Source organism: Balaenoptera borealis, assembly GCF_965194805.1.
Source record: "Balaenoptera borealis genome assembly, chromosome: 3".
NCBI lineage: Eukaryota > Metazoa > Chordata > Mammalia > Artiodactyla > Balaenopteridae > Balaenoptera > Balaenoptera borealis.
In genome coordinates, this window is record NC_138866.1 from 26550328 (window position 1) to 26572685 (window position 22358).

General features: G+C 38.4%; 1 protein-coding gene and 1 long non-coding RNA gene across 25 annotated transcripts in view; one reads left to right on the forward strand and one right to left on the reverse strand.

Moving 5' to 3' along the window:
* LOC309626636 overlaps nt 1–22358 on the forward strand; it is a 1318538-nt gene that overhangs the window by 888536 nt on the left and 407644 nt on the right. The gene's annotated exons all lie outside the window — the stretch shown is intronic.
* The window catches only part of TTLL5 (tubulin tyrosine ligase like 5), a 312036-nt gene that overhangs the window by 61431 nt on the left and 228247 nt on the right, over nt 1–22358 (reverse strand). For 23 of the 24 annotated variants that reach the window (XM_082387533.1, XM_082387536.1, XM_082387511.1 and 20 more), the window contains one exon: nt 18039–18256. In XM_082387533.1, the coding sequence (XP_082243659.1) occupies nt 18039–18256 (218 nt within the window). Of the gene's footprint in view, nt 1–13157; nt 14423–18038; nt 18257–22358 lie in introns of those variants that run through there. The other variant, XM_082387537.1, reaches the window with a different exon arrangement.

Consider the following 22358-nt stretch of genomic DNA (forward strand, 5'->3'; position numbering starts at 1 on the left):
CCACCCTTCACCTTTATAGGATTCCTCCTGTTCCTCACCCAAGATCTCCTGCCCCTGTGTCCCCTTTGCACCCAGTTCCACTCACTCTTCCATCCTCCTCCCTCCAGCAACTCCCACCACAGGCCTCAGGAGCCATTGCTGATTCCGACTTTGAATATTTCGAACGGTCCTACTGTTTCTCGCACAAGGTCCCCTTCTCCCCAGTGGAGGAGAAATGTGTCCACAGACATCCAAGGGGAAACTCAGAGTAAATTTTTCCATAGAGACACTGGTATACAAAATGGTTTGGGTTTATGTTATTACAACTTTAGGCACATCATGGGTAAATATGCTTTTGCTGTGATAACATCATTTCCTTGGGAAAATACGTTCCAACTTCTGGACAAACCACTCTGAAATGAGAACTTTTAAAACATCACTTGTCTAGAGCCTGTATGTTAATTTGCACTTGCTGATCTGCTTTTGCAATGATTCTTTGCTGCTTTCCTGAGAGTACCTGTGTTTTAGGAAATATTTACATAGAAAGGTATGTATATGTCCCCTTGGTTGTTTCTTTTTTCCTTTTTTTTAAAAATAAATACATTTATTTATTTATTTATTTATTTTTGGCTGTGTTGGGTCTGTTGCTGTGCACTGGCTTTCTCTAGTTGTGGCGAGCAGGGGCCACTGTTCCTTGTGGTGTGTGGGCTTCTCATTGCGGTGGCTTCTCTTGTTGCGGAGCACGGGCTCTAGGCATGCGGGTTTCAGTAGTTGTGATGCGCGGGCTCAGTAGTTGTGGCTCACGGGCTCTAGAGCGCAGGCTCAGTAGTTGTGGTGCACGGGCTTAGTTGCTCTGCTGCATGTGGGATCTTCCCGGACCAGGGATTGATCCCGTGTCCCCTGCACTGGCAGGCGGATTCTTAACCACTGTGCCACCAGGGAAGTCCCCCCTTGGTTGTTTCTAAGTCTGTTACTGGGCTTTAACATTAAGGTAACAGGACCTATGTTGTAGGGTTGTTGAGGATTAAATAAGATGGTGGATGTAAAGCACATCCTAGTACAGTGTTGGGTATTACATTAAGGGCTAAATAAACATTAACTATTACTAGTATTGTTATTTTTACTTAGGAATATTGACAATCTTTGCATTCACTATAAGCCTATCTACATAAAAATATTAAGTTGGATGACTCACTGATTCTAATTCAGTATGGATTATTGGTGCTAAACTGTAGAAGAATGACCATAGATATTCAGAACTTGCAACTTAACAGCGATTTGCTATTAGAGTCAAAAGGTAATTATTGGCAAGCTACCAGTCAGAAATCAAAATCAGTCAAAATTACTCTTAAACTCCCTTTGGAAGAGAGGTCTCATTTGAGATTGGCAAGCTGTCTCTTAATAAAGCTAATACACATCTTTTTTTCCTGCCAGCATCAGAATTAATCACTGTTTCTTCAACTGTGCACCAAATGAAGTAGCTGGCTTGTCATATAGAATATGCATCTTTAAGCATGAGAATTACACATAGTACAGTGGGATGCTCTTCCTATAAGAGAAGCATGCATCTCGCATCTTGTCCTGAGGGGAATATCAAGTAGAATCAGCCACTATCGAAATTGTACTTTCTCTTTCTCTCTGAATAGCTGAATGTGCAAAGTTAAATGTGTGTTGGATGCAGCTACATTACCTGTGGTGTTCTGATCACAGTACAAATGGAATACAGAGAGGTGGCTAAAGATGAGTTCAGAAAAATGAGTTATAAAAGTATGCAGGGGCTTCCCTGGTGGCGCAGTGGTTGAGAATCTGCCTGCTAATGCAGGGGACACGGGTTCGAGCCCTGGTCTGGGAAGATCCCACATGCCGCGGAGCAACTGGGCCCGTAAGCCACAATTACTGAGCCTGTGCTCTGCAACAAGAGAGGCCACGATAGTGAGAGGCCCGCGCACCGCGATGAAGAGTGGCCCCCGCTCGCCGCAACTAGAGAAAGCCCTGGCACAGAAACGAAGACCCAACATAGCAATCAGTCAATCAATCAATCAATAAATCTTTAAAAAAAAAAAAATGAGACAACTGGTGTATATTTGGAAAAAAAAAAAAAAAGTATGCAGGGACTTCCCTGGTGGTCCAGTGGGTAAGACTCCCCACTCCCAATGCAGGGGGCCTGGGTTCGATCCCTGGTCAGGGAACTAGATCCCACATGCATGCTGCAACTAAGAGTCCACATGCCACAACTAAGAGCCTGCAAGCCACAACTAGGACCTGGAGCAGCCAAAATAAATTAAAAAAAAAAAAAAAAGTTCAAGAGTTTTGCGGTGAGAAATACTGAAAAGATGGGACGAGAAAGGTGCCATTAACTTTATATCACACAAAAGTTAGAGTTCAAACCAAGAAGAGTGCTAGGTATGACTATCTGATCCTGTAGTTTTCCTTAATTGTTATTCTCGGAAATGGTGCAAGTTCTAGGAGACGGAAAAGAGATGTAGTCAAAGGTTGAGTGTTAGAGGCTTACTACAATCTCAGCTGTGGTAATGGGCTTAGTTCAGACCCTTCTCTGCAGGTGAACTGTCTCTAATTATCAAAAGCTGCTGAAGGGCAGGATTCCTGATTGACAGCGACACTTAAAAACGGAAATAAGGGGGGCTTCCCTGGTGGCGCAGTGGTTGGGAGTCTGCCTGCTAGTGCAGGGGACGCGGGTTCGAGCCCTGGTCTGGGAGGATCCCACATGCCGCGGAGCAACTAGGCCCGTGAGCCACAACTACTGAGCCTGCGCGTCTGGAGCCTGTGCTCCGCAACAAGAGAGGCCGCGACAGTGAGAGGCCCGCGCACCGCGATGAAGAGTGGCCCCCGCTCGTCGCAACTAGAGGAAGCCCTCGCACAGAAACGAAGACCCAACACAGCCAAAAATAAATAAATAAATAAATTAATTAATTAAAAAAAAAACACGGAAATAAGATATGTGGCCATATATAGTGGCAATGAAGAATTAGAAGAATCCATTAACAGTGACATCTCCACGAAGGCAGGAACTTTCCCTGGGACATGTTCATAGCTAGTACCTAAAGAGTTTCCTTAAATATTAAATATATATTTCCTAACCCAGAATTCAATTCACTTGCTCCATTTCTCTCTACTCCTCTTGCCTCTTCCATTTTCCTGCAGCCCAAGAAAGATCCTGATATGGGCATTGAGGGGAAACAGATCTTCTGGGCCTTTCAAAGAAGTTGTTCAATAATACGTTACAAACAAATCATATCTCTATAAGTGGAAATACTGCCTTTAATAAATATTGCATTTATTATTTTGAAAGACTTCTTGTAGTGCAAGTCTCTACTTAGGGAGTACAAGCTGATCAAATGGCTGGCTAGCAGTTCCACTGGCATCAAGACCACACCATACAGCAGGCCTATATAACATGCCATCACCAAGGAGGGTTATAATGAGTAAAACTCCCATCATCCATTTTGCTGGTAGCGGTGATGTGTCTTTTCATGGGTCTGTATTTCCTTTATTTGTGGTTTCCTCTCCACACCCCACCCCACCCACCCCCGGCCATTATTTTAATCAGTGGAAGCTTTCCTGAAAGTGATATTCTTTCTTTAAGATCTGTTTTGTTCATTACTTCACAAGGTTGACTGTGGTTTGGTGCTATGTTTCAAGGCTTTCCACATCTCTAACACAGAGGTACTAGTTTTCTATTTCACTGGTTTAGTGAAAGTCTGTCTTGGATTCATGTCACCACATCAGGGATGACCCTTCTGTAGAAGGAAGGACCCACAAAAGGAAAATGCTCAAGATTCTACAGAAAGAGTAGAGCGAGAAATGCTGATCTTGTCAGGGTGTGGCAAATGGCCACAGTGGCATCTGTGAAGGTCCTGAAAAGAAAAACCCTCAAACTTGATCATTTTTATAAAATACCGGTGACAATCAACCACTTTTCAATTCTCAAAGGACAGAGGAAATCCTAAGATGCAAGTTAGGTTAAAGAACTGAATTCCAAAAAAAAGACTTTGACTTTTCTTAGCGAACATTTACTCACAGATTAAATACCTTATAATTTTCCTTACAACATACCTACGCGCACACAAGTGTTTGTGTAATCCTGTCCAGGGATTACATATGCATTTCACAAACAGAAGCTAACATGCTACTCCTTAGCAAATAACAATTAGAACATTGTTAATGTGGATCTGGTTCCAAAACCAATTCAAGAAACACTTAGTGAAGTCAACTTGTGTGCAGTAGTGGTGCACAGGACTCATTTTATAAGCATACTACACAGTATCTAATCCATCATATTTCTTGTTCCATTCCTTTTCATCCCTAATATTATTTATGTGGGACTTTCTCTTTTTCTTATTTATTAGTCATTGCAGAGGTAAGCCTCGCTATTGTTTGCTGTCAATTTCATTCATTCCTTCACCAAGTGTTTAATGCACACCTAACATGTGCCAGACACTGATTGAGGCACTGTTCTCTCATGTTCTCCCATGTGCCAGGCTGTTCTAAGTGATTTCTATATTTTTATTATTTTATTTTTATTAATTTACCCTGTTGTTTCTTTTATAGCGTTTCAAGTTAAATGATTAACTCACTGATTTTCAATCCTTCCTGTCTTTGTAATAAATGTATCTAAGATTACAAGTTTACTTTTGAGTACAGTTTTGGCTATCCCACAAATTTGATATGTCGTACTTTCATAGACATTCAGTTCTAAATGTTTTATGATTTTCATTATGACTACCTCTTTAACAACTATTATATACTCTATTTAAAAAAATTTCAAACACATAGGCCTTAAAAAAAACTCTTATTATTTCTAAATTAAGTATAATTATTATAGTTATAGAGTGTGATATTGATGTTTTGAAATGGGTGGAGCCTTCATTTGTGACACAGTATGTGCTGAATTTTTATAAATATTCCACGTATACTTTAAAAGAATGTATGTTATCCCTTTTGGGCCCAGGAGTCTGTGCATGGCTATTAATGTTTTCCTGTGAGTTGTGACTCATAAGGGGGTTGTAAAATCAATTTAGGGGACACAATCAGCATTTTAAAAAGGATAGGAAGTAGTATTTCATGAAACTTTTATTTCATATACATACATAGAGATATTTTTACTGGGTTGCATATAAAATGTATCTTTAAATTATGAGTGGTGGTCAAAAAAGATTAAAAGCCACTTATTAAAGCAAACTGTTAATTCTCCACTTCAAATATTCAAAATCTTCAGAAATTTTTGTTTGAGTTACCTGTCAGTTACCGATAGAAGTATATTTAAATAAATCACTCACCATGATAACTTGTGAATTTCTCTTAAATAATTTTGTTAGCTTTTGATTTATATATCTTGAAGTTATGTTAAGTGCATACAAGTGCTTTTCTTTATCCCTATCAATGATTTTTGCTTAATTTCATTTTATCTATGGCTATACTAGTTTTCCTTCTAATTAGTATTGCATGGTTTACCTTTTTCCAATCTTTGACCTTTCTGCAAGATTTTACTTTAGGCATGTCTCTTTTAAGCAGCCTATAACTGAACATTTTAAAAAATGGAATTTGATAATCTATCTTTTAATAGAAGAGTATAATCTGTTAACATTTATTGTGATTACACATGTGTTTTACTTTATCTTAGTTTAAATTTTCCATTTCCCATCTTTTTCCTTTGCTTTTTTTCTTTCCTTCATTTCCTGCCTCCCACTGGATTCATAGTTTCTACATTCCCTTCTCTCCCCCTCTGTTGGTTTGAAAGCAATAGACTGTATATTAATTATTTAGCTATTATTTTCTAAGAAAGTATAAAGCCATTCAGTATTCTGTCCTGTCCTTAAACTTGACACAGATCTGTTATACATTTACTATCCACTGACTACTCTTGTCCCTGAATCCTGTCGTTGTCTTAAACGTGTTTTATCTTTTTAAAGAAGACCAACAATTATTTTTATAGTCACTAACATTTATAGACATTTTATAAAATTTTTGCACTTCACTGTTTCATGTTATTCTGTGTTCACACTTATCTTTGTTAGTTCTTTCAGTGAAGGCCATAGGTGGTATACTCTTTAGACTTTGAATATCTCAAATTATTATTTTTTTGCCTTCTTTCTTGAATGACAATTTAGCTATATATAAAATTCTAGACTGAAAGTTACTTTACCTCAACACTGTAAAGCTATTAGCTCTTGTCTTCTGCCACTTATTACTTCTGAAGAGAAGAATGCTGGTATTCTGTTTTCCTTTGTAGTTAAAGTGAATTTTCTTTCAGATGATACGTGAGACTCCCCATGTATGCTTGATGGTCTGCACTGTCACTATGATGTGTCTAGAGGTGCATTTATTTTGGTACAAGAAATGATTTTTTTTTTTTTAGCTGAGGACTCATATCTTTCTCCAGTTCCAGAAAATTCTCAGTTATTATTATTATTATTTTATTTATTTTTGGCTGTGTTGGGTCTTCGTTTCTGTGCGAGGGGTTTCTCTAGTTGCGGCAAGCGGGGGCCACTCTTCATCGCGGTGCACGGGCCTCTCACTATCGCGGCCTCTCTTGTTGCGGAGCACAGGCTCCAGACGCGCAGGCTCAGTAGTTGTGGCTCACGGGCCCAGTTGCTCCGCGGCATGTGGGATCTTCCCAGACCAGGGCTCGAACCCGTGTCCCCTGCATTGGCAGGCGGATTCTCAATCACTGCGCCACCAGGGAAGCCCCTCAGTTATTATTTTTTAAAGTATTGCTTGTTCATCTATCTTTCAGCTCTCTCTTCTGATATTCCTATCAGAGTCACATGTCATGCTCCACAAGATACTGTTAGATACACGATCTAATATCTAATATGTCTGACCATTCAAAAATATTCATTTCATCTGCAAGGAATTCATGGTCCAGTTGCTGATTCTGCTGGCAATCCTTCTTAATATTAGATTTATTCATGTGTTTTAGAATTTTGGTTTGCAGGCTCATTTTGAATAGAAATCATTTCCCCCCTTTGTCTCCCTACTTACTCACCCCTCCCTGTCTGAAGATTTTACAGTTGCCTCTACCCAGTCCCCCTGACCCCAGTCCAGAACCAGACTTGACAGTGGTATTCTGGTGCCCCTGCCTCAGAGATAAATAGAAATCCAGGTGAGTTCTGAGACATGAACAGTTGCAAGGGTATTTCATTATCTTTCTAACTCTGTAGGCCCATAGCCTTATATAAAGATGGAGCCTCAGCCAGTGGGTCCATGTCAGCTTTGTCAGTCTCCCTGTAGAAGAGCCCAGTGCATTCTTTAGCTCAGGAGTTTTCAACCTTGGTACTACTGACATTTTGGACTGGATAATTCTTCACTGTGGGTAACTGTCCTGTGCTTTGCAGGATGTTTAGTAGCATCCCTAGACTCTACTCATTAGATGCCAGAAGCAACACCCCTCCCCCCTGCTCAATTATGACAACCAATGACTCCAGACATTGTCAAATGTCCTCTGGGGGGCAACATCATCTCCAGTTGAAAAAAATCACTGTTTTATTTTCTACTAATGAGTCTCTCCTCTTGGGTAGGGTGCTCTCAGGCCCCAACATGCCACAAGAGCTGAGCTCCAGGCTGCCACTGCCTGCTTCCACAGCAGGGCTCAGAAAACTTGTTGCTTCAGCCTCATTCACTGATTGCCATTCATTTCTGTACACTTTGGGGCCAAGGAGATGCTTCCCTTGTTTCTTTTTTTCTTCTTTAAGCTTTTTATCTATCACTGCTATTTGAAGCAGAGGCGGAATACTAAGTGAGAACTTACAGAGCCAACTTGACTGCAAGTCAGTAAGTCCAAATCTAATCTTTTGTTTTGTTTGAAACTAAGCCTTTGCCTTCAGTAGTCATTAGAGTTATTAGTGTTCAGGAAATCAGAATGTGTGTGAATTTCCATAGCCTTGCTAGCTAGAGCCAAATCACACTTACGAATATCAGTTTACTAACAACAAAAGTGAGATTTCTTTTAACAGGGAACAATAACAGCAGCAGGAATTACAAACTACATCAACCAGCATGCAATGGACACTTAATATATGTCAGGGAAACACATGATCTCCTTTAATCCTAAGAACAGCTCCACGACGTAGTAATATTTTGCAGATAACAAAACAGAAGCTTAGAGGTATCCCTAAATAACAGTCAATTAAGTAAAAGAGGCAGGATTCAAGTCTAATTTGAAATCTTGGGATATTAGCAGTTGTACTCTACTGCCTCCCATACACTACTCTACATGGTCTAAATAACTAACGAAGAGATAATTGTTACTTAGTGACCCTTGATGCATTCACCTTGATGCAAAATACTATGTAGCCACCATCTCTATCTTCACCACCACCTCCTCCACTACCATTTCCTGAGAACTTATCATGAATATAAGCTATATCAGGGGCTGAACTTCTCTCGTCTCTCGAAAACAACCCTCATGAAAAGAGGGCTCATGTCTGTCTCGTCCACTGGTGTTATCACCAATATTTAGAGCAATGCACAGCAGTGCACATTCAATATATATATGATAAAAGGATGAAGACAAGATATCTGTCCCTAATAGACTTAACGAAAAGCAGAACACATATGAAAAGGAAAAATAAGACAAGGAGGCAGATGGAAGAGTCAGCTGAGGAGTTGAGAATGGGCATCTGGTCAAGCTGCGTCAAGGTGATAAATTAGAACCTGATCTTGAATAAAAGGCAGGACTTAGATTCAAGATAGTTAAGGGCATTCTGTGCAGGGGGCATGACATGAGCAGGTAGGAACAATGAACGGAGCCGTGTGTGAAGCAGACTGGAGACAGGATGGAGGACATACTGCAGAGGGCTTCAATGTCCAGAGTAAGGACTCTCAACTTTACCTTGCAGGCAACTGGAAGCCTCCAAAGATTTCAGGAAAAAGGTTCAAAGAACTACTTTAGAGACAATACTTTAAAATTGCTTCCTAGGCCTATGTGTGTACCCTATTTCTTTAAGAACCCATTTGGATAGTTCAAAAACTTCTACCTTGTTCTACTTGGGTTTTCTTTTTATTCAAGAACCAATTTTGATAGTTCATATTTTTCAAAATATTATCTTTCATCCAGTTTAAAAAATTTAGTAGCATATGATTGTGTGCAGTGTCCTCATAATTTTTCAATCTCCCCTATATCTACTTTTTAAAACTTCTAATTTTAATTCTCTTATTTTTCTGGCAGAACTGTTTATTTTCTCCTTCCCTGTCCCCCTACCCCGAACTAAACAAGGTTTTGGATTTAACTAATTTTGCTGCTTGCTTTTCAGCTTATATTGCTTTCTTCTTGATTTTCTTTGATCTGTTTTTCTTAGCTTTGTTTTATTGACCCTTTTCTAACTTCTAGAGATGGAAGCTTAGTTCAGGTATGACAAATATGTGGCGTGCATATTCACTACGCTCAACAACAGACATTACTAATCTATCACAGCACTCTGTCTTGCTGAGCTCACAGAAGTCCTCATAATTCTTTTTAACCTGACACTCTGCTGTAATCAGCTGAAACCACTACATTGGTTGAAGCTCATTTGCCATTTGTATCTTGGTTAATTTCTTTACAATCTTTCCATATTTAACACTGAAAATAATTATGAATTTACCTTTGAGTGCATCTTTGCCTAAATTTCAAATATAAGTGTTGATACATATAATTCTTTTTTTTGTTTTTAAAAATTATTTCAGCTTTATTGACTTGACATATAAAATTACAAGATATTCAAAGTACATCATGGTGATTTGACATACATATGCATTGTGGAAGGATTCCCCTATCTAGTTATTTACCTCACATCTATTACCTCACATACTTACCTTTTTCTTTCTTCTTCTCCTTCTCCTTGGTGAGAACATTTAAGTTCTACTCTCTTAGCAAATTTCAATTATACAATACAGTGTTATCAACTATAGTCACCATATTTTACCTTAGATCCTCAGACTTTATTTTTATTCACTTATAGCTGAAAGTTTGTACCCTTTTACCAACCTCTCCCTATTTCTCCCTACCCCAGCCCCTGGCAACAACCTTTCTGTTTCTATGAGTTTGACTTTTTTTTTTTTATTCCACACATAAGAGATACCATGCAGTATTTGCCTTTCTCTGTCCAGTTTCACTTAGCATAATGCCCTCAAGATCCACCTATGTTGTTACAAATGGCAGGATTTACTTCTTTCTCATGGCTGAATAATATTCCATTTTATATATATATATATATATATATATATATATATATATATATATATATATATATATATAAATATAAAACATATCTTCTTTATTCATCCATTGATGGACATTTTGGTTGTTTTCATATCTTAGCTATTGTGAATAATGCTGCAATGAACACGGGAAGTGCAGATATCTTTTCAACATCCGGTTTTCATTTCCTTTGGCTATATACCCAGGAGCAGGGTTGTTGGATCATATGGTAGTTCTATTTTTAATTTTTTGAGGAACCTCCATACTGTTTCCCATAGTGACTGTACCAACTTACATTCCCACCAACGGTGCATAAGGGTTCCTTTTCTTCACATTCTTGCCGACACTTGCTATCTCTTATCTTTTTGATGACAATCATTCTAACAGGTATGAGGTAGTATCTCCCGTGGTTTTGATTTGCCTTTCCCTGATGATTAGTGATGTTGAACACCTTTTCCTGTGCCTGTTGGCCATCTGTATGTCTTCTTTGGAAAAATGTCTATTCAGTTCCTCTGCCCGTTTTTTAATTGGATTGTTTTTTGCTATTGAGTTTATGAGTTCTTTATATAACTGGATATTAAACCCTTATCAGATGCATGATTTACAAGTATTTTCTCCCATTCGGTAGGTTGTCTTTTCATTTTGTTGATTTCCTTTGCTGCGCAGAAACTTTTAGATTTGATGTAGTTCCACTTGTTTATTTTTGCTTTTGTTGTCAAATCCAAAAACTCATCGCCAAGACCAAGTCAAGCAGATTACTGCCTATGTTTTCTTTTAGGAGCTTTATGGTTTCCATTCTTACATTCAAGTCTTTAATTCATTTTGAGTTAATTTTTGTGTATGTTTTAAGATAGTAGTCCAGTTTCATTCTTTTCCATGTGGCTATTCAATTTTTCCAAAACCATTTATTGAAGAGACTGTCCTGGCTCCTTTGTCGTAAATTAATTGACCATACATGTCTGGATTTATTTCTGGGATCTCTATTCTGTTCCATTGATCTATGTGTCCGTTTTTATGCCAATACTGTTTTGATCACTGTAGCTTTGTAATATCGTTTCAAATCAGGGAGCATGATGCCTCCAGCTTTGTTTTCCTTTCTCAAGATTGCCTGGGCTATTTGGGTCTTCTGTGGTTCCATACAAATTTTAGGATTTTTGTTCTATTTCTGTGAAAAATGCCATTGGAATTGTGATAGGGATTGCACTGAATCTGTAGATTGCTTTGGGTAGTATGGGCATTTTAACAATATTAATTCTTCCAATCCATAAGCATGGAATATCTTTCCATTTATTTTTGTCTTCAATTTCTTTCATCAGTGCCTTATAGCATTCAGTGAACAGATCTTCTCACCCCCTTGGTTAGATTTATTCCTAGGTATTTTATTCTTTCTGATGTAATTGTAAAAGGCACTCTTTTCTTAATTTCTCTTTCTTATAGTTTATTGTTAGTATAGAGAAATTCAACAGACTTCTGTATACTAATTTTGTATCCTGAAATTTTACTGAATTCATTTATGAGTTCTAACAGTCTTTTGGTGGGGTCTTTAGGGTTGTATGCAACCTGTATGCAATATCATGTCGTCTGCAAATAGTGGCATCTGCAAATAGACAGTTTTACTTCTTACTTTCCAAACTGATGCCTTTTATTTCCTTTTCTTGCCTAACTGCTGAATAAAAGTGGCTAGAGTGGGCTTTCTTGTCTTGTTCTGATATGTAGAATTCTTATTTTCAAGGTAGTTTCCAAAATAATTTTGATCCAAGTTACTTAAAAGAATGTTTTAACATTCTAAAATTATTTGGACATTTGTCTAGATTTTTAATATTTTATTGTAAAGTGGTCAGAGAATGAAGACTGTATAATTTCCATTTTTTTAGGATTTACACTGAAATCGTTTCGTTTTGAAAAATACTCCATGGGAGCTCTGCAGGGCATAAAACTGCATGTCTGTTAATTTAATCTCATTAATTATATTGTTCAAAACCCTTTATGTCCTTATGTTAGGTCTATTTTGCCTATAACAATGACTATTCTATTCTTATTCTGGAATTCACTATTTTAGGTTGAACCTATCTTTTCTCTCAGCATTTTTACCTTTGTATATACTTTTTCCTCAGAATTTTGGCAGAATTTTAAAAGTCTGTCCTGAATTTCATTAATTCAGTTTTCTGCAGTGCCCAATCTCGATTCACTGTGTTCAACCCAATTTTTCACTCAGGTGTTCTCATTTCCATTTAATCCTTCCTGGACCCCAGGCTGCTTGCTCTCTCTTAGATAGATTTTTCTAGCTCTACACACCAATGCACATTAGGGATTTTCTAAAATGTTGTTTCCTTTCTTGATTAAACTTATTTTGGAGGTTGGCAGCTCCTCTGAATCTTCTCCATGGAGCTTTCTTTTAAGCTATACTATCTACTCCCAGGCCCCAAGATTTTAAAATATTTGCTCATCCTCGGAGAAGAAAGTCTAAGTTTGCTAATAAGGACACAGGATTACAGAGAAACTGATAGGAATTCTATCAAAGGCTATTTTAAGTTTCTGTCCAAACCTTTAAAAAAGGCATTTTTATAATCAGATATGAAAGAAGGGAAGTGAGAGATGGGAAATACCCAACATTTATATTACCATTTTAACATCCCAGCAAGCAGGAATGAGAAGTAAGATTTTAATTTAAATTACCTAAGTATGAATCACCAAAGGAAGATCCATCATTCTATGACTCTCACGTATTTCTCTCCCCACTGGACCATACATATCCCAATGGCAACTTTTGGTTAGAAGTGATTACTAGTACCTAGTTCTCTGACTGATGTCATCGTCATCATGCCCAAACCAATTCCTAAGATCCCCTAATGCCGCCACTGAGGTCCAAACGCTGAGGCTGGTACAGGAAAGGGAGCCTAAGTGGTGACTCCTCAACTGGCCCTTAGCTCCTTCTAGCCCCAGGCCTACCCCTTAGAGTGAGAGGGCATCGTCTGGTGTATTCCAGGGCTCCCACTATTTTCCTACACTGCACTCCCATAGACAGGCAGTATATAAAGACCTTGATGTTGTTGTTCTATCCAATCCTTCTTGTGCTACATCTAACAGACATTTCCCCAACACCGCAGTATGAGGGTGACACTAATTCTTCCTCCTCTTGAGTATTTCATTGGCCACTTAAGTGGTAAAACTGGCGTGGAAAGGAAGGGAAGTGAGTTCCTAAGTGCTGACACTGTCTTTTCCCAAAGGCAATATTTTAAGATGATTAATCTGCCACTTGCTGTACAGAATGGATTTGAATGGATTGGTAGGGGGGTCTGAAATCAGTGGTCTACTGGGAAGAGTATGGGGTTAGCACTGTGGGTGATATGAATTCTGGCTTTGGTTCTGCCACTGACCATCTGTATACCTTGCTATACCCAAAGCTCGACATTGTGCCTTCATCCAGGCCTTTATCTTCCATCACTGAAAGTCTATGATTATATATTTGGGAAATGCATAATTTAGAAATCTTATATTTAAGGATGGATATGCTACAGATTCAATTATATTTCTTGAAACTACACATAATGAAAGGCTGAAAGGCTGAGAGAAGATGGTTAACCTATAATATGACATCTTCAGTGCTCACATCAAGACCCTACTTTTGGACCATTATAACTCCTGATCACTTTGCTTCCGGTTAATGACTCATATGTTAAAAAGATATAGCATATTTTCTTCCTGATCCTTATTTTTATATTTTTCTGACATTAACCTCTGAGCACCTCCATCATATTGCTGACATCACCAAATGTTCCAGTCACATTAACTGGTATTTGGTTTAACATGCTCCCGGGCTCTCGATTGCTTTCCTCCTTCCTAATCCCTAGCAGCCTTTAGCAAACACCACTGTCCTGGGTGCTGACACAGAACAGCAGTTGACTTCAATTTCTACTGAGGTCACCCTGAGGCAGGATATCCTAAAACCTGGCAAGGAAAGGTAACCCCAGCTATTTAAAGAAAAGTCCTTTAGTTAACACATTACTGACTGGGGGATTTTTGCAGAAACTAATGCCTGTGGCCGTAATACGTCTCCGGTCAAAAATGTGTTAAGTCTGGTGTTTCTCATACAGTTTTCTTTCTTCAGAGAAGTCCCAAGGTAAACAGCTTTGACCCTGACCTTCCAAATTCATCTCTAGTCTATGAGTTTTGCCCACCTCCCTGGCAAACTTTAATCATCTCAGGTTTCTTTCTCCATATTTCCGGGAGAGTGTGATTCTGGCTCTGAAAAAAAAAAGGTCTTTTACAAGGAAGGAACAGTTCATATGCATGCAGTTGTTCACAGGCTGTCATCCTTCCTAGTTCAGCTGACTGCTTGGAAGAAATACCACAAATAGTTCTGAAAGGAGGATCTGAAGTTGGTACTAAATTATGAAGTGTTACAAACATTAAAGAGGAAAATAAAAAAAGGGTATTGGCGCCATGGAAAAGGTAAAAAAAATTTCTAAATCACTCTCTTCACAGAATTGACAAGTGAGATTTAGCTAAAAGAAATATAAATATATGAATTTGAGAACTATAACAAAGAACTGCTGGGCCAAGAAAGGATGAGGAAAATGGCTGTAAAGCATCAATATTAAAAAACAAACATGTTCATAAAAAAGCTTTCAACAGAATAGACTGAAAACAGGTTATTTTGGTTAATTATTCAGTGGGGACAGTGGGTTTTGTTTTACAGATGGGAAGCTGAAACCTTTAGAGGAAAAGTGACTTGACTACTATCCTAAAGAAACAGGACCCCACTGTTCTGATTCTCAATTCCCTTTGCACCAAAATCCAAACGACATTCCATCTTTTATGTTCCATTGTTCTCTAGATTCAACCCTCTAGGATGTGGAAACTTTGATGCTCTTGGAAATTGCTTCTATATTTGTCCAGTGCCAACTGCTGTGGTAGGAGAAGTCTGAAGTTCAACCCAAAAACCCAGGGCTTGGCACGGTCAAAAGCTCATTACAACTTCTCATTAGCTGTGTCTCTTGGGACAACTATGGCATTCCTGAGTGCAACTCTGTATCTCCCTCCAGTCATAACTGAGGGTTCCTGATTAATCTGAACTGAGCCCAAATAAAGGCCGCAATAAGCTCCAAGCAAATGAAGCAACACACCTTGTAGGAAGAAAGTAAAAAATTACGTGAAAATTTCTTGAAGTGCCAACTTAGTATTAACCATAATACCTAACGCTTATTTAGCATTTATTATGTACCAGGCACTGTATTTGTGCTTGACATTCATTAATTCATTTATTTCTCTTAATAACCCCATGAGGCAGGTACTATTACTATCCCTATTTTAAATAAGAAACTGAGTCACACAGATGTTAAGTAACTTACTATGCTTGCTAGGAACAAGAATTACTTCAGAACAATAAGAATCGTGTATTGACTGATACTCAGGATGCTGATTTCGGGAGCCATGAAAGGTTTCTCTAGATTAAAAATAACTTCATCAATCCAAATAAAGTATGGAGTTTAGTTCATAGTAATGTACTGATGACAGTTCCTTAGTATGGCACAGTCTTCAAATGTACCATGGCTGTATAGGATGTTAACCGTGGGGAAAACTGGGTTTATTTATCTTTATGTGTACTATCTTGACAGCTTTTCTGTAAATCTAAAATAATTCTTAAATAAAAAGATTATTTTAAAAAACTTTATCTGGATACTTCCTAGGGGGAACTTTTCATTGAGGCAGTTCAGAGAAAAACAATGCTATTCTCTTTTTTCTAAGAGTCGGAAGCATATTGAAAACAGCAGGGTCCTCACGGCACTACAGCTTACATATAAGGGAAAGGATGTTCAGGTCTCCATTAGTGCTAACTTATTTAGCTTCAGAGACTTGTGCTAGAGTTTTAAAGGCAAATTGGAAACTATTTCCTGGAACAACGCCTCATAGCATGCCTTTTGATACTTGGATTATATTTCTTAAATTCTGAAGAAATCTTGCTTTCCCCCCCTCTTCTGTGCTTTTTTGGTGCTGAGCTGCTTCCGGTTTTCCCACACTCCTGCCCGTCAGAGAGAAGAAACCACAAAAATGCAGCAAAGCAAAGTTTGTCCATAGAGCTGCAATTCCATCTCAGAAGCCTCAAGTGCTCTCCTGCCAGCAGTGAGTTCACGGCAGTGAGTGGGGTCCTCGAATGTCCAGTCCTGCTGCCTGCTGACGGAGCCCCCCTCTCCACCAGCAGACTAGCCACAGGGCCACCACGGGCCATCTCAGCAATAATCGGAAAAGCCACAAACGAGGAGCACACTGGCAAATTCAACATTCATATCCAACTCACTGATATTCCCACCTAACTGTGGGCTTCTCAAACCTGGGAATGAAAGTGTGGTTTTGGAATGCTTATAATGGTTACTAAGGCTTACTGAGTTCTTAAGTGTGCTAGGTCTTGTGCTATGTACTTTACAGATATTAAGTCTGCTAATATTTATCAACTGTCCTATGAAGCAAATACACTTTGTTATCCCCACTTCACAAATAAGGAAACTGAAGTCAAGAGTTTAAGTAATTTGTAACTCGTCGAAGATCTCACGTTAATAAAGAGTGTGTGTGTGTGGGGGGGGGGGGGGTGGGATGGGACACAGGCAGGCTGGCTCCAGAGGCTGCACCCTTTAGGATTCAAGGCTATTCTTTCTAGGGTGAGGGACCATACATCCTTCTTATCGTGCTATTGGCTCTCAACCACGAACTGCAACCTTCCCACTGCCCTCTCCTACTGCTCCAGATAGTTCTATAAAGTCATTACGATGCCTGTTATTCTTAGAACAGTGCTTGGCACTTGGTAGGCACTGAATAAACGTTTGTTGGATAAATGAATAATGGCAGCAATACAATTAAAACAACCACGAGGGATTGTTTTCGATCCAAATCCAGAATTTGATTCATTATCCAAGGGGGGAAAAACACTAACTGCTTTTTCTATGCCCTAGGATTCCTTCTTACAACTAAAATTGATTTTGTGAAAGACAAATGAATGGGGAGCCTCAATGAGAAAAAGAGAAATACACAAATCTCCTCTAGGCGTTTATCCATCAGGGAATGCCTGCCTCTTCCAGACATCTTTGATAAGTTCCCCAATTTTAAATGGAGAGGGGCTGTTAGAACCAACACTCCTTTTACCAGTCCATTTCTGGTTTACTAGGGAAGATGGCTGGAGGTACAGTGAAGGACGTGACCTAAAAAACGTGATTCAGGTACGGAAATGTCTTTTTTGAGGTAAAATAGGTAGATGACAAAAGGTATTAGAAACATTGTTGCTACACAGAGCCTGATGACTAATGTCAATGAAGTTAATCCCTCTAATGAAATCCCAATCCTATGTCTTCCCTTTCAAATGCCTAAAAATGAACAAACAAGGGTGGGGGTGAGGGAAGAGTATTGCATTTTATCTGAAATATATATGAAAAGATCTAACTCTGTAGAATGACCAAAAGAAGAACACATCCAGGAGGAAGTTTTCATTTCCTCCCTCCAAGCCCACAGTTCAGCACTGTTACCCAGTGCACTGTCTGATTGAGGTTCCTGCTAGAGGCCAGAAGAGTTAGTTAGCAATGACCCTGAACCCTGCCAGTGGCAGCACTCATCACAACCACTGGGGAACATAAAAGAGCAGTGCCTGCCCCTCCCACAGGGTACAGCCTTGACATTGGCCGTGTTGCAATAGCTCCCCAGGTGATTCTAATTTGTAGCCAGGGCTGAGAACCAGTTAGCCTTTATTCCCCATCAGGTGTTCTTTTCAACATTTCAGCACAAACTGTCTTGAGGCTCCAGAAATAGAGAGTACTGTTAGCATATAATTGATACAACTCAGAAGAAATTGAACAGAAGATTACTGAAAACTTACTTGGAAGCCCTCTGGGATGCTGCCTTTCTGAGGACTTGTTTGTGATTGGACGGGGGTTTGGGGACCAGGGAGGAGGAAGAACTTGGAGCTGGCACCACTTTTTGTGGCAGAGTGGTTGGCTTCTGGCCACTAGCTGTGGCGCTTGAAATTCTGCAAGCTGCACCATTATTTATTGTCCATAAATTGGAGTTAGGTAGTGTCTGGCTGCCAAAGATCGCCTACGAGAAAAAGAAAAAAAATGAAAGATGGAGATGCCCTTCACAAATTAGTTTGCTGTAAGTCAGTAACTGGTTTGCAATCCCGAGGTGGGACAAAAGGAAATGGGAAACCGTTAAAATTAAGTAATTTTTAAGGAAAAACTTCTCCTCCAATAAAGCCAATGCAGGTTTAGGTTCAGGGAAGGAAAATCTCTTTTAGCAGAGAGCTGAGATTATCTTGCTGAAAGCACACTGGAGTAGGACTCAGGGCGGCTGGGTACTTTGTATTGTCCATATGCGTGAATTAGAGAAGCATTTGGTCTCTCTCAGTCTTAGTATCCCTTCATTGTTAAAGTAAACAAGTATTTAATGAATGCCTCTTATTGGCTATCGAGTACTAGAAATACAGCACAGAACAAAAGTGACTTGAAGCCTGACTCAATTCCAACCCACTCACAGAACTCTGAACTCCTCTAGAAGGTTCGCACCTTGGAGGAAAGGGAAGGAGCCAGTGTGGCGTAGTAATACCTTGATGACCTGAAGACTAACATAAAACTACACTTGAAAACACTTTCAAAGTAAAATTACTACATGAATAGTAGTTACTATATACAAATACAAGAGCAAAACAAGGGTATTTTCGCTCAGAGGGTAAGCCTACAACTATTAAATAATGACCTAAAAACCATCTAGATGTCACAAACACCAACATGTACCTGCAGTAAGGATGTATTTAATTGTACACTTCCTCAGGGAGAGGCTTAAAAAAAACTCTTACAACTTATTCACCTCATTAGAAATAGTTTTTTTGTGTCACAAATTTTGTTACTGATTCTTCAATTGTGTTAACACTGCTTTCAATATGCATGCTTCATAAAAGCTTTAAATGTAAAATAATATTAGGAGGAAAATAATATGATTGACAAAATACATAGGACTTTTTATTAAAAGGATTTCTGGCAATTGATATCTATCTGTAGGCACGACATTTTAAGAGGCATGGGAGAAATGTCATTTCCTCATGGCAAGGCCTAAAGGAATAAGTTCAGATGCTCTTACATTCACCTTTTAGGTAAACTTCACCAGGTAAACTTATTTTTTAAGATATAAAAGATGAACTGGGTAGCTTTAGTAAATATAGTAAATAAATGTTAACCAACCCTTCTACACCCATGCCTTGGAATGTCCCATTTCAGGAAAATGTGTCCAAGGGTTCCGGGCTGGGCAGATATGAGGGGGGATCAGGGTGTCTTGTGTGGAGGGAATGTGTTTGGCTGAGAGGCTTGACAAAGAGCAAAGTGATTTCAGAGGTGGAGGATCGGGGCTTTTTCACACAGACCGACTGGACTGAGATGTTCCCCGTCTCTGGAAACCAGCGGAGAGGGAACTGAAAAGCTGTTCGCTTGCCTCTATCTCTGACCACAGAAGGGGAGCTGAGGAAGACCTGAGCCCAGGGGCACAGCCAGGAGTCCGGGGCTGCAGAGTGTGTACACGGGGGTGTACATGGGAGCGGGGGAGGCGAGGGGTTGGGCGATCTGCAGTAACCAAGGGGTGCAGCAGAGGCCAGCTGTGGGGACTGGCTCAAAAACAAACCCACTCCTTTCAAGCACTGTCTCCATATCTGAGGGCCTCAAAATCTGTGGGAGAGATTCAACTGGCAGGAAGGAGGGAGGCAGGAAAGGGCTAACGTAGGCTTCTATTTTCACCACTACCTCCCAATAAGTGAGCTTAGACTGAAGAGTGCTTGAAAGATGCCTCATTCAGGGTGGGTAGGAGACCAGAACTCAGAATGGGGGCTGAAGAGTCCTACGTCGACCATCCATAAACACGTTCACTGGATGAGTAGTAAAACCACTGTTAGTGAAATGCTCTTGGAAATAAAAACATTCTTTATGGAGTTAGATTTTTCACGCTGTGATGGAACTGCCATCAGTAATAACGTCTATTCAATACATGTTGCCCTGGTGACAACTTAACCGTATTTCAAATTCATTGAGTTTTTCTTTTGTTAAAAAATCTTCCTGGGACATCTAAATACAAATAAAAAGATGAATAAAAAGAGCAAGATCAGAACAGTGAGTATAGTAAGCTTCTACTTGAGTAAAACAGGAAAAAGGATACATACAAACATACATTTATATACCAATACACACACACAAACACATATACATTTATATACCAATACACACACACAAACACATATACATTTATATACCAATACACACACACAAACACATATACATTTATATACCAATACACACACACAAACACATATACATTTATATACCAATACACACACACAAACACATATACATTTATATACCAATACACACACACAAACACATATACATTTATATACCAATACACACACACAAACACATATACATTTATATACCAATACACACACACAAACACATATACATTTATATACCAATACACACACACAAACACATATACATTTATATACCAATACACACACACAAACACATATACATTTATATACCAATACACACACACAAACACATATACATTTATATACCAATACACACACACAAACACATATACATTTATACACCAATACACACACACAAACACATATACATTTATACACCAATACACACACACAAACACATATACATTTATACACCAATACACACACACAAACACATATACATTTATACACCAATACACACACACAAACACATATACATTTATACACCAATACACACACACAAACACATATACATTTATACACCAATACACACACACAAACACATATACATTTATACACCAATACACACACACAAACACATATACATTTATACACCAATACACACACACAAACACATATACATTTATACACCAATACACACACACAAACACATATACATTTATACACCAATACACACACACAAACACATATACATTTATACACCAATACACACACACAAACACATATACATTTATACACCAATACACACACACAAACACATATACATTTATACACCAATACACACACACAAACACATATACATTTATACACCAATACACACACACAAACACATATACATTTATACACCAATACACACACACAAACACATATACATTTATACACCAATACACACACACAAACACATATACATTTATACACCAATACACACACACAAACACATATACATTTATACACCAATACACACACACAAACACATATACATTTATACACCAATACACACACACAAACACATATACATTTATACACCAATACACACACACAAACACATATACATTTATACACCAATACACACACACAAACACATATACATTTATACACCAATACACACACACAAACACATATACATTTATACACCAATACACACACACAAACACATATACATTTATACACCAATACACACACACAAACACATATACATTTATACACCAATACACACACACAAACACATATACATTTATACACCAATACACACACACAAACACATATACATTTATACACCAATACACACACACAAACACATATACATTTATACACCAATACACACACACAAACACATATACATTTATACACCAATACACACACACAAACACATATACATTTATACACCAATACACACACACAAACACATATACATTTATACACCAATACACACACACAAACACATATACATTTATACACCAATACACACACACAAACACATATACATTTATACACCAATACACACACACAAACACATATACATTTATACACCAATACACACACACAAACACATATACATTTATACACCAATACACACACACAAACACATATACATTTATACACCAATACACACACACAAACACATATACATTTATACACCAATACACACACACAAACACATATACATTTATACACCAATACACACACACAAACACATATACATTTATACACCAATACACACACACAAACACATATACATTTATACACCAATACACACACACAAACACATATACATTTATACACCAATACACACACACAAACACATATACATTTATACACCAATACACACACACAAACACATATACATTTATACACCAATACACACACACAAACACATATACATTTATACAC